Consider the following 12,688-nt stretch of genomic DNA (forward strand, 5'->3'; position numbering starts at 1 on the left):
AGCTTTCCCATATCCAAAAGAGCCACACTAGGTGTTGCTACTAAGATCTATCAACACTTTTATGTTATTACAAATGGTAGGATTTTCTTCTTTTTAAGGCCCAATAATATTCCATTATACATATATGATATTTTTAATCTATCCATCCATTGATGAATATTTAGGTTGTTGCCATATCTTAAAGCACATTATACATTATGCTATGTAAAATAGGCCAGACACAGAAAGACAAATATTGCATGATCTCACTGATATAAAAGTCAAACTCAAAAGTAGAGAGTAAAATGGTAGTTGCCAGGGGCTGGAGGTTGGGAGAAATGAAAACATGTTGGGCAAAGGTTAAAAAGTTCCAGTTACGCAAGATGAATGAATTCTGGATATCTAATGTACAGCATAATAACTATAGCTAATAGTAGATCTTCAGTGTCACACACAAAAAACTGAAAATATGAATATATTAATTAGCTTAATTAAGGTAATTATTGTGCAATGTATACATATATCAAAATATTGCATTGTAAACCTTAAATATATACGATTTTTATTTGTTATTTATACCTCAATAAAGCTAGGGGATAAAAGGTCTGTCAACATGTCTGTATTGATTGCAGGTAAAATTTTAAAAAACTTTTACTGTCCAAGTCAGTAAAATATTAAAAAAGCAATAGAACATATATTTATAAGCCTATTATATAAAACACAACAATAGGCAAAAGTAAAGTCAAAATCATGATCATGGTTATTTACATGAGAAACTTTTCTGAAGCAAAACATCAGAAATGCATCAGAAACCTGTGAATTGCTAATAGATTGCCCTACACTGACATCTATAATCAAGACATAAAGTATTAGCTCAAAAAAAAGATTACCATTAAAAATAACCATGTAAATAACACCCTAGTGAACATGAATATATTCGCTAAGTATTCTTTTCTGCTAAGGAAACTGGCCAACATGCAGCATTGAGCATAGCTCAGGACCTTGATGTTCCTGTGATGAAACTTTCTTGTATGTGTCCAAGCTCAAATGATAGTTGTCATTTAATAACAAAATTGTGTTTCTTTTATTATATAAGAAACCCAAAATGACCCAACATTGAAAGGTAGCCACCAAAATGACAAGTGACTTTGGAATTACATTTATATGCTAATTGCTAAATTAGAAAAAGGCAATTAACAGATACACACTACTGTTACACATACCCTCACTGACTTAAAATTTGAATAAATTTGTGGTGTACAGTTCTGTGGGTTTTTACCAATGCATAAAGTCATATGTCTACCGCAGTACCCCCCACAAAAAATAGCCTGAAGACCTATTATGGGCAACATACTTTAAAAAATATATACAGCCTGGACATTAGTTATAAATGAATTAGCTTAAACCTCTGCCATGTAAGCTACTACAATGAGATACAACTACACACCTTATTAAAATGTCAACCAAAAGAAAAAAACTGAAAATACCAAGTGCTGACAAGGATTTGGAGCAGCCAGAACTCTCATACATTGCTGGAGCAAATGTAAAATGGTACAATTTAGAAAAGAGTTTGGTGATTTCTTATAAAAATAAACATGCACTTACCATATAGCCCACCTATCACAGTCCCGGGTATTTACCCAAGGAATTAAAAACCTATATTCAAGAAAAATCTGTCATGAAAATATTTTTAAAGGACCTAGTGATAATTGCCAAAAACTGGAAACCAGCCAGAACAAATATTGATTCATACAAGAACATGGATGAATCTTAAATGCATTCTGCTAAGTGAAGGACATGAAAGGACACATACTGTATGATTTCATTTATATGACCTTCAAAAAAAGGCATATATGTAAGGGTGGACAACAGATGAATGGTTGTTATGGACTAAGAAAGGGAAGAGGAGAAAGAGGAAGCTCAAGGGAATTTTTGTGGTTGTGAAACTGTTTTTTTGGGGGGCGGGGGTACTGTGGTAGACACATGACTTTATACATTGGTAAAAACCCATAGAACTGTACGCCACAAGTTTATTCAAATTTTAAAAATCAATGAGGATATGGGCAGAATCCAATGAAAGCCATACCAACCTCAAAGGAGGTGAGAAAGAAATGAGCACTATGGCCAAAGTGATGTTGGAAAATATGGTTTGGCCTAGATACCGTAGGCTACAGATAGAAAGCATGACACACAAAGACCGTACTCTAGGTGGAAAATTTGTTTCTTTCAGTGATATTATTAATAGTAATTTTGAAACTAATTGTCCCTTGTTTCTCTCAGTGATATTAGTGATTCTGAAACTACTGTATGTATACATACCTATATATTTTAGGGTTAATTAATAAATACAGATAATGAAAGCCAAGTTTCTCACTGTAGGTGAAATAAATTTGTCAAATAAGCAAAGGGAGAATGGAAATGAATCATGTGATGCTGGTTTGGATTCGGAATGCCTGAGTGTGAATGCATGTTACTTTAATAGATATCCAGATGGATACAGAAAAAAATTTGTATGTGTGTATGTGGATTTGTGTGTGTGTGTGTGTGTGTGTGTGTGTGTGTGTGTGTGTGTGTGTGTGTTGTGTGTGTGTGTGTGTGTGTGTGTGTGTGTGTGTGTGTGTGTGTGTACTTCCCGGTTTCTTCCTCTGAGAAGGCCTAGAATTGTGGCACCAGAATAGTAATGACCACACCTAGAGTCCAGATCTTTGTTTCTGAGCACCATTCTCCAATAAAGGGAATCAGTATTTTTTTTGGAAAAACAATTCCTTGGCTGGGGCAGGGAAAATGCATCTTGAGTTCCAGAAAAAAGGAGATGTTCAAAGCAAACTAACCAAAAAAAAAAAAAAAAAAAAAAAAATGATGACAACAAGTCAAAAGGATGAAGAGTCAACCTGAGAGAGTCCACAATGGCCAAAGCAGAAATAATTTGAGTTGCAAAATAAATAACAATAATATTAGATATCAATCCCCAAAATAAAATAGATATTCATGAGTTCACATAAATAAAAAATGAATAAAAGTGGGTGAAGGAACACTTCTTTTAAGAAGAATTCCAACTAATAAATTTAGAAGGAACAAAGGAAATAGAATATCAGCAATAGAGCAGGAGAGTACTAACTGCTGCAGGCAAAATTCACTCACAAATTCTAAAATTAGGAGGTGAAAGTTTAAGGGAAAACAGAGTTGATGTATCATCTCAATGTGTCTCCTCTAAAATATTTATCAATTATAAAGGGAAAGTCGTGATTTTACAGTGGAGAAACTTAGCACCACCTTAACTATGTGATCAAGGTTAACATCATCTGTAATAAGATATATTGACATCATGATCCCAGAATGTCACGCACTGAGAAGGACACATACTCTCTGTGGTATTTTTCCTCACAGTGTATAACCTCAATCTAATTATGAAAAAACATCAGACAGGCCCAAATTGAGTACATTCTATGAAAACCTGGCACTCTTCAAAAGTGTTAAGGTCATGAAAGGCAAGGAAAGACTGAAGAACTGTAATGGATAAGGAGATATGACAAAAAATACAATGTGTAATCCTGGACTGGATCCTGGAATGGGGTAAGTATAATAGTGAAAACACTGATGATAAAATTAAAGTAAAATGTACAGTTGTCAATAATATTGTCCCTACGTCAATTTCCTGGTTTTGATATGCACTATGTTTATGTAAGATGTTACCATTAGAGAAAGCTGAGTGAATGTTATTTGGGAATTCTTTGTGTTATTTTGAAACCCATCTGTATATCTTCTTTTCAAAATAATCCAAAAGAAAAAAATCTAGCACATTAAAAACAGTTGAAGGTGAGTGGTAGTGCAGGTATTAACCTATCTAGCAGAGGCTTCACAGGAAACATGAGGGCTGATTTCAAAAATCTGAAGAGATACCATGGAGAAGAGAAATTAGATTTTATTTGTATGGGCTTAATAGATAGAATCAGAACCAAGTTTAGAAATGAGCTGGAAACAGATTACAGTTCAATGAATATCTCTTCCACAGATGGAATGGGCCACCTCGGGAGACGGTTTTGCGTAACTGAAGGTGAAGCAAGGGTGTGATGACCACTTCTCAGGCAAATTCTAGAGAGCTCCTCCACCAACTTGCACCTCAAAAAAAGACCAGAGACCAGCCTCATCCAATCATTATCACCTGAGAGCTATTAGAAATTCAGAAATACAGAATCTCAGGCCTCACTTCAGATCCACGAAAAAATAACCTATATTTTGCCACAGTTTCTAGCTGATTGTATATGGTGATAGCTCTTTGAATAAAGTATATTTAATTACTATTAAAAAAATTAGAAAAAGATTTAATTAATTTAAAACTAGATTCTCAAAATTATAGTCTCAAATGTTAATGCTAATGTAAAAAGCTGGTGTCTTCTCAAAGTAGTCTTTCATTTATCACATTATTTTTATTACTATTCTTAAATTGTTTTCTGCATTTGTGCATTTTCCTCATATACACACTACCATTTCTCAAGGAAAACTCTAAATTAATGATGCATCATATACATAAATAGAATTAAAATTCTTACTGGAACAGCAACTTCACAGGGATTTAATCTTGCTTTAAAATTATGTATGCAAATATGAAATATACTTATAAAATTGCTACAGGAAGGCATGTCATACAAGAAAGAAACATAAATAACTTCCATATTTCCTAATAGTATTATAATTTCAGAAAATACCTCCTGTGTTTTTTAAGCCATAATTTTTCCATATAGGATAGAATGTCTTCTTTAAGTTCAATATTAAGTGGCTCTCTCCAAATTTTCAGATTAGTCTGTACTTCACATTCTTCCAATGAATCTGTAAAAATAAATACAATGTGCATAATTAATATAAGCAAGTTTACAAATTACCATATCTTCTCTTAAGATGTAGAACTCATTTTTGAGGCATACATGCTTTAATATTTACCTATACAATCAATAGGTTAAAGTTTAAATAATACAAAAGTATTAAATATTGGTAATTTATTAAGTGACTGGATAGACAGTTTTCTTCAACAATCTCTTGAAGGGATCTTATGATTCAGAAGGTTTGTTAAAGCAACTCATTCTTTTAAATAAAGATTATAAACACAAACATTCATTGTACATTATATAAACACATACATAAAGGTATAATACACAGATGTAGAAAGTATTATAGCCACTGACAATAATATTTACACATCATGAGAAATAGGAAATAATTCATAATGACATCTGGAGGAGACAATTTTCTTCATATATTTATATCTACATGGTAATTTACTTCCAGATGTTTTAAGATATTTCTGAAGCACTACTAAATTAAAATCACTATTCAGAGATATTTAAAACTGATGAAGATATCTGGCGAAGAAAGCAGTGTAAATCCAGGATTACTAGTCTCTCCACCCTCCCACGTATCGCTCCTGTCTCCAAACTGAACATCACGGGGAAAAAATGTAGGAGAATCAAGGGAAATAGTAAAGATGGGAAAAACATTTTTTTATAAACTAAGACTAGAGGGTGTCCCAGCCTTATATTGTAGACTTTAATGATTAACTGCCAGAAATAGCCATGGGCCAGCAATGGAAACAAATTAAAGTAAAAATAAAGTAAGGAATCCCACTTCTATTCTTCCTAAAGAGTAGAGCAGTGTTGAACAAAGCAATTGGAAAAAGTTTGGGAAAACACTGATCGGAATCCCTTGAACTGAAAGAGCAGAGTTAAGGACATGAGCAAGTCATGAGAGAAAAGAAATGCCTCCACTATGAGTCCCCCTTTCCATTTTGAAACAAGATTTCTTGACAGGAGAGCTAAAAAGGGAAAAAAAGAAAAAAAGAACTCTTTTCTTTTTTCTGTCTAGATGTTAGAGAAGAGCCACTGTGCTTGAGATATAAACTCTAAACACAGAAGGGTGATGGAGGAGGAAGAAGATAAAGCAGCTGGACTGTGTTTCACTTTTCTCCCTTACCAATGGCACAATCCCAAGAAATAAAGATGGGAGGTGACCTGGATTAATTTGTTTGTAAATATGTTGATAACTAGACCTACAGGCAAATGAATTAATAATATTTGCTGGGAGGAGACTCTTTAGCTATATGGTGTATTTAAAATGCTAGCTCTTGTTTAGAATTGCTTGTTGTAAACAAATTTATGGATTTATGAGGCATGGCTTCCTGGGAAATGCCAAATAAGGTATGTAACTTATGTTTTTATTTGCTCCCTTCTTTCATGGTTCACTGGCTACATTGTATAAGAATGTGCATAAGATTCTCCACCCTCAAATTGATGGGATCATGGGTGTTTTCCTTAATAGATAGTGCAAAACTCCTGATGGGAAAGTATGCCTGAAGTGTGTGAAGAACGGCCAGAAGTTAAGAGTGGCTGAAACTAAACTAGCCATGCCTGCAGGAGAGTAACAGGAGATGAGATCTCTGAGATAATGGACTTCAGATCACATAGAACTTTCTAGGCCATTGAAAGTACCTGCCTTTCACATAGAAGGAAATAAGATTTTAGAATACTAAAATAAAACCAAGTTAAAAATCAGTAACAGAAATAACTAGAAAACTAGAAATTTAAAGCATACTACTAAGCTGAATGGTCAAGAAATGTGTGAAAAGATGTTTCATGTAATTTGTAATAAGAGGTACACAAAATCATCTCTACTAGACAAGCAAAAAGTTTTAAATCTCACAATATTAAATGTTAGTGATAATGGAAAGCAAACAAAATCCATTGTTTTTCTTTGTGATAGGCTCTCACATTGTCACGCAGGGTGGAGTGCAGTGGCGTGATCATAGCTCACTATAACTTTGAAATTCTGAGCTCAGGTCATTGTTGACCCTCAGACTCCCACGTAGCTAGGACTATAGGTTCACATTATCATGTATGACTTTTCTTTAAATTTTGTGTAGAGATGAGGTTTCACTACATTGCCCAGGTTGGTCTTAACCTCCTGGCCTCCTAAAGTGCTGAAATTACAGACATAAGCTAGCAGACCAAGTCTCTTTCTCAATCAAGGGATTCCAGAGCTGTGACCTGGCTTAGGTCTGGAGACTTCATAAAAAACTGAATCCCCAATATGGTGGCCGAAGCTGGCTCTCTGCCCATTAAACAGAAATTTTCTTCTACTATAGGTAAAACAGTAGGCTGCATGACTTTTTCATTCCTAGGTACACCAATTATCATCAGAAATCTCTGTGAATTGAAACACTGATCACTACTCTTCCTTGACCCTTACTTCGGTAATTTTTTCACCATAATTTTGAAGATTGTGTGCCAACACCTGGCCTCTATCATTTCCATTCTTTGAAATCAAGATGCTTGGTCCCATTGAAGCATTCCCCTCCAGTCATCTTCAGCCTATAGAGGAAGGCCACAACAAACCTTTTTAAGTATTACGGTGCTTAATGCCTTGGTAATGACAGCTAAGTAGGTTGCACATTATCGGTTCCAAAATTCCTATCTCCCAAAGCCTTCCAACTTCTTCTTCTACAAAATGGCAGGGAAACTACAGCATCGCAATCTCATAAACTTTAAAATCAAGTCCAGTTTTCAATTAACCAACCCGCCCAATTGTTACTGCCATTCCTGAAGTGCTTGAGACAAAACACTAAGATACAAATCCTGTGTGAGTACATCTATATTGATAAACACAATCTTATCTAATCTGATTTGTTTTTTATTTCTTAATCTAACACTGTTAAATGTCTTCTTCTACTTGCTTTCCAAACTCGTGTGACACAGTTGAAAAGAGGCAGTGCCTGCTATTTTCACTTGGTATATTAATCTGTTCTCACGATGCTAATGAAGACATACCCGAGACTGGGTCATTTATAAAGGAAAGAGGTTTAATTGATTCACAGTTCCACATGGCTGGGGAGGCCTCGTAATCATGACAGAAGACAAAGGAAGAGCAAAGAGACTTCTTACATGGTGGTGGGCAAGAGAGAGCTTGTGCAGGGAACTCCCATTTATAAAACCATCATATCTTGTGAGACATATTCACTATCATGAGAACAGCACAGGAAAGACCCGCTCCCATGATTCAATTACCTCTCACCGGGTCCCTCCCACAACACGTGGAAATTATGGGAACTACCATTCAAGATGAGATTTCGGTGGGGACACAGCCAAACCATAACACCTGGTATGGATGTGGGCATTGCACTTCTTCATCCAAATTATACTAATCATTTGACTGATTTTTTTGACCTCCACTTAGGCTGTAAGTTCCAGACGAGTTTGCTACTGCTTTTGCACATCATTTGCCCCCCACCACACAGCATTTACTAAATATTCACTGACAGAATTATTATTGAGAGTAATGTTGTATACCTCTAATATGTAAAACATTACTTGTGCCCAAATATTAGCAAATAATAAAAACAAAAGGTAATGACAAAAATAGCCAATATTGTCTACTTCATAAATAACGGTAAAAAGCCAGCTATAATGATAACAATTTATTGTCAACCAAACTGGCTAAAGTTAAAGAACTAGAAAATGTGGGCAAATAGTCATGTCACACTCTACCAGTGAGAGCACAACCAACACTGTAACCTTTTTGGAGGACAGTTTGACAATATTCATTAAAATTTTATAAAACAAGTCACCACTGAGGCAACATTTCTATATCTAGAAATTTATTTTAAGGTAACTATGTAAGTGCACAAATAGCTAAGATGCCCATCATAATATCTTTTAACTACTGGGAATTAAAAATAAAATATCCATCAATAAATGTCTGATTAAATCATGTCATATAGAATACTCTACAAGAGTTACAAATGATTGTGTATACGTCTATTTAGACGGCCAGTTGCCCATTACAGAATCTCAGTGAAAATGCAAGTTAACTAATAGTATTTAGTGTTACCTCATTTTTTTGTGTGAGCATGTGTGTATACATAACTATGTTTATTGAAAAACATGTACTAAAATGTTGACATGGATTTTCTCTATATGATGAGACTGAGCTATTTTCATTTTCTTCTTGGTAACTTTTTGTTATAACCAAGTCTTTTAAAATAAGCATTCATTATTTTATCATATGGTTATTTCCATTATGGAGAACAAATTTTAAAAGAGTTACACTTCTGATCTGGTGACTTTTCAACTCGGTACAGTATTATTTTAAATACTATGGCTTTCAAAGTAGACAAAAGTATTTCTATAGAATAATTAGTACTTTTCAGGGTTGACAAGTAAAAAAAAATTGCATGAAGTAGCAAGTATAAAGCACATAAAATAACACAGCCAATGAGAAATGAGGCGTATACTGAAATATAAACTACTAAGAAGACAGCATACAAATAATGTCTTGAAAATGTCAATGAAATTGATGTGTAATAAAGAAATGTAGAAAAATACTTGAAGAAAATTTATTTAAAAGTTTAATTATAATTAGAAGACAATGTGTGATACTTTGAGATTAGAAATTACACTGTGTAATAAAAGTGTAATAATCAGAAGAGTTTCTCCACTGGAAAAGAATGAAATAAAAATAGTAAAATTGGCAAGTAAGATACATGATTGAAATTTATTATCTAACATTTTATATTAAATGAAAAGCAATTGGAAGACACTACAAGATTCTGAGTAATAAAATTATTAAATTTAATACTTTTAAAACTTATGTTTTCCTCAAGACATACTGGGAAACTTAAACACACCGTTCAGTCAGCTAGATCATCAATGTCTAGAATGCAGAGCGAAATTATAAAACAAAAAAAGAACAAAAAGTAGTTCAAAGAAACAAAAACAATGAGAACACAAATCAATTCTCCTCCTGAAGTTCATAGTGGTCCTTAAAATTGTATTTTTAAGTCAAATATTCTAAAAAAAAAAAAAAAAATTCTTCTTTATCTCACAGACTCTCCCATTTTATGTGTTACAATTACTGCTCAAAAAAGCAATAGTTGTCCTGGCAAAAATTTCTACCAGAAGAAGAACTGAAAGAATCCAATTATCCATTCATTTGACAGTCTGAATTTACATAGAAAACAAATGCAAATCCCCCTACTGCCCAATTCAGGGCCTATAAATATTAAACCACTCACCAATGATCACACAGTGCATGCTCCTTTGAGGAGTTATAGCAAACTGCTGTCCCAGTGTTTATAGATTTTGAACATCACATTTATATTCACAGAGAATGGAGGTAAATAAAGTCAGCTTCATTTTAAAACATTCATGTTATAAAAATAGCCATACCGGCCGGGCACGGTGGCTCCTGTCTGTAATCCCAGCACTTTGGGAGGCTGAGGCAGGTGGGTCAGGAGGTCAGGAGTTTGAGACCAGCCTGCCCAACATGGCAAAACCCCATCTCTACTAAAAATACAAAAATTAGCCGGGCATGGTGGCGCACACTTGTAATCCCAGCTACTCAGAAGGCCGAGGGAGGAGAATTACTTGAAACTGGAAGGCGGAGGTTGCAGTGAGCCAAGATCACACCACTGCACTCCAGCCTGGGCAACCAAGTGAGACTCTGTCTCAAAAAAATAAAATAAAATAAAATAAAGCCATACCTTTTACTGCTGCATATAAATTCTGTTTCTTGTTGTCATCATGATTTCCGGTTCTCCATTGACTTAACACTTCCTGAAAGGGCTGTGCAGAAGCTTCCTCATCGAATGTCCCTTCACACAACAGACTCTCTCTTGGTTTTGTACATTCTGCTCTTTTTGTCCTTGTAATTTCTACCTAATTAAAAGGATATATAGGCATGCTTTATTAAATTTTCTGTATTTACCCACAAAAATTGTTTTAATCAAAAAATTTCTGTTTTAAAATACATGTAGAACTAATTATTAGTTATTACAAATCAGACTTTTTTAACTTAGAATATTTTTAAGTTGTGCTTATTTATATGCTTTACTCTGTTCTTTAAAACTCTATTGGCAATTATAAATGGTCTCTTCAGAAATTATGAAGATGAGAGCCTACAGAACTAATGACTTATCATTATGCTGTTCACCAGTGTTCTCTCTGTAAAGGTGCAATTGCCTTGTATCCATTCTCCCTATGCCCCCAATCTCCTACTCCCTACAACCTTCTCATATCAAAAAAACAGGTTTTTTTTTAAAATGTAAATCTGATCAGACATTCCCCTGCTCAAAACTTTCTGTTGACTCTCTATGAAACCCCAAGTTCCTACTAGGACCTACACCGCCCTACACAATCTTGTATTTCCTTGCCTTTTACTTTACCTCCTTCTATTCTCCTTTCATTCACCCTGCACCAGCTAGTCTCACATTCTTGCAGTTCTGAGAACCCATCAAGCACATTTCCTCTTCAAGGCCTTGTATTAGCTATACCCAATGCCTGGAATGAGCCTTCTCCATATCTTTACATAGCCATTCCCTCATTTCGTTGACTCAATGAAATGCTCAGATATCGCCTACTCAGAGAGTTCCTTACTACCAATTCTAAAACTAATAGGCCCCCTTTCCCCAATTTAATAATTCCTTAACTGTTTTATTCTTCTTCCCATTACTTACTCCCATGTGACTTTATATGTTTATTTATTGCCTGTCTTTCCCCATTAGTATATAATGAAGTTGTGGATTTTGTCTTTTTTCTTAGTGCCAAGAGCAGTGCCTGGCACAAAGGAGGTGCTCATTAAAAGTTAGTGAAATGCATGAAGAAAGTTCATCGATGCATGTAATACAAAGCATGCTCTTCAGATTAATGATGGTTGTGGAGAGATGAATTCAGTACAAAATATAAATCCAGTCCAAGCACACAAGAAAATGAAGGTAGTATTTGGAAGCTATGCACTGAATCAGAGAGAACAGCCACATTAGGAAACCCAAGCAAAGTAAAACCCACACCAGTGGCTGAATTATCAAATGTGGATTACCCACAGTGGTCAAATTGCTAAATGTCCATGTGTGTCTTTAAACACATGAGAGTATAAATGTCTATGTTCAGCCCACAATTGAAAAATAAACAGGCAGTTTGGTAGAGCACAATTCAGGGTATATTGCTAAAGATGTATATAAAAAATTTTAAATATGAGCAAAAAGTATCTGAGGACCTGTCGGACGCTAGACACTATGCTAACCGTTGGCCACAGAAACACAGGTTAATAAGTCCACAACAGAAAAAGGTGCAAGAAGCAGGTAAAACTCAGGGGAAATGATGTCTGAATTGGATTTTGAAAGATAAAACAAGAATCCCATAAGCAAAAAGTGCCAAAGGCAGCATTCCAGAGAAAGGAAATGATATGTATGCTAGGACATGGGAGTCAAACAGCATTGGTGGCATGGAACCATAAGCAGTTTGCATTGATGTAGCAAAAAGTAAAGAATGAGAAGATATAAAGGGTAGAAAGGAAGAAGGGGAAGAATATAAACGGCTCTGCCTGCTGCACAGAGGAACTTAAACCCACTGGACATGTAAAACCATTGTAAAGTCCCACATACCAGTATGGCAAAGAGAGGGAAATTAGAAAATAGTGTCTTTGGCTGCAAGGAAATCAATTGAAATGTTACAGACATTGTCCTATTTGGCCCACATTGACCAACATTACAAATGCATAATGTTTTATCTAAGAGTTTCAGGATTTTATCATACTGATATACTTTTATCTGTGCAAAACCACATTATTCAAAATTATACTTTATATTTTAGCATACGCTGGCAAAAGACTGAAACAGCATAAATGCTCATGAGTGGAAGATAGATTTTTAGAATTCTTTTCACATCCA

The 12,688-nt window shown here is 34.7% G+C and overlaps 1 protein-coding gene across 8 annotated transcripts in view; it reads right to left on the reverse strand.

Annotated features, from left to right (window-relative positions):
* ZBBX (zinc finger B-box domain containing) overlaps window positions 1-12,688 on the reverse strand; it is a 271,544-nt gene that overhangs the window by 215,000 nt on the left and 43,856 nt on the right. For all 8 annotated transcript variants that reach the window (XR_009209484.1, XR_009209485.1, XR_009209486.1 and 5 more), the window contains 2 exons: window positions 10,505-10,679; window positions 4,686-4,806 (listed from right to left, as the gene is read on the reverse strand). Coding sequence is in view for 5 of the 8 variants with exons in the window: in XM_058426979.1 (XP_058282962.1) it covers window positions 4,686-4,806; window positions 10,505-10,679 (296 nt within the window). In the remaining 3 variants the exon portion in view is untranslated. The remainder of the gene's footprint in view (window positions 1-4,685; window positions 4,807-10,504; window positions 10,680-12,688) is intronic.

This window comes from Hylobates moloch, unplaced genomic scaffold (assembly GCF_009828535.3).
Source record: "Hylobates moloch isolate HMO894 unplaced genomic scaffold, HMol_V3 SCAFFOLD_13, whole genome shotgun sequence".
NCBI lineage: Eukaryota > Metazoa > Chordata > Mammalia > Primates > Hylobatidae > Hylobates > Hylobates moloch.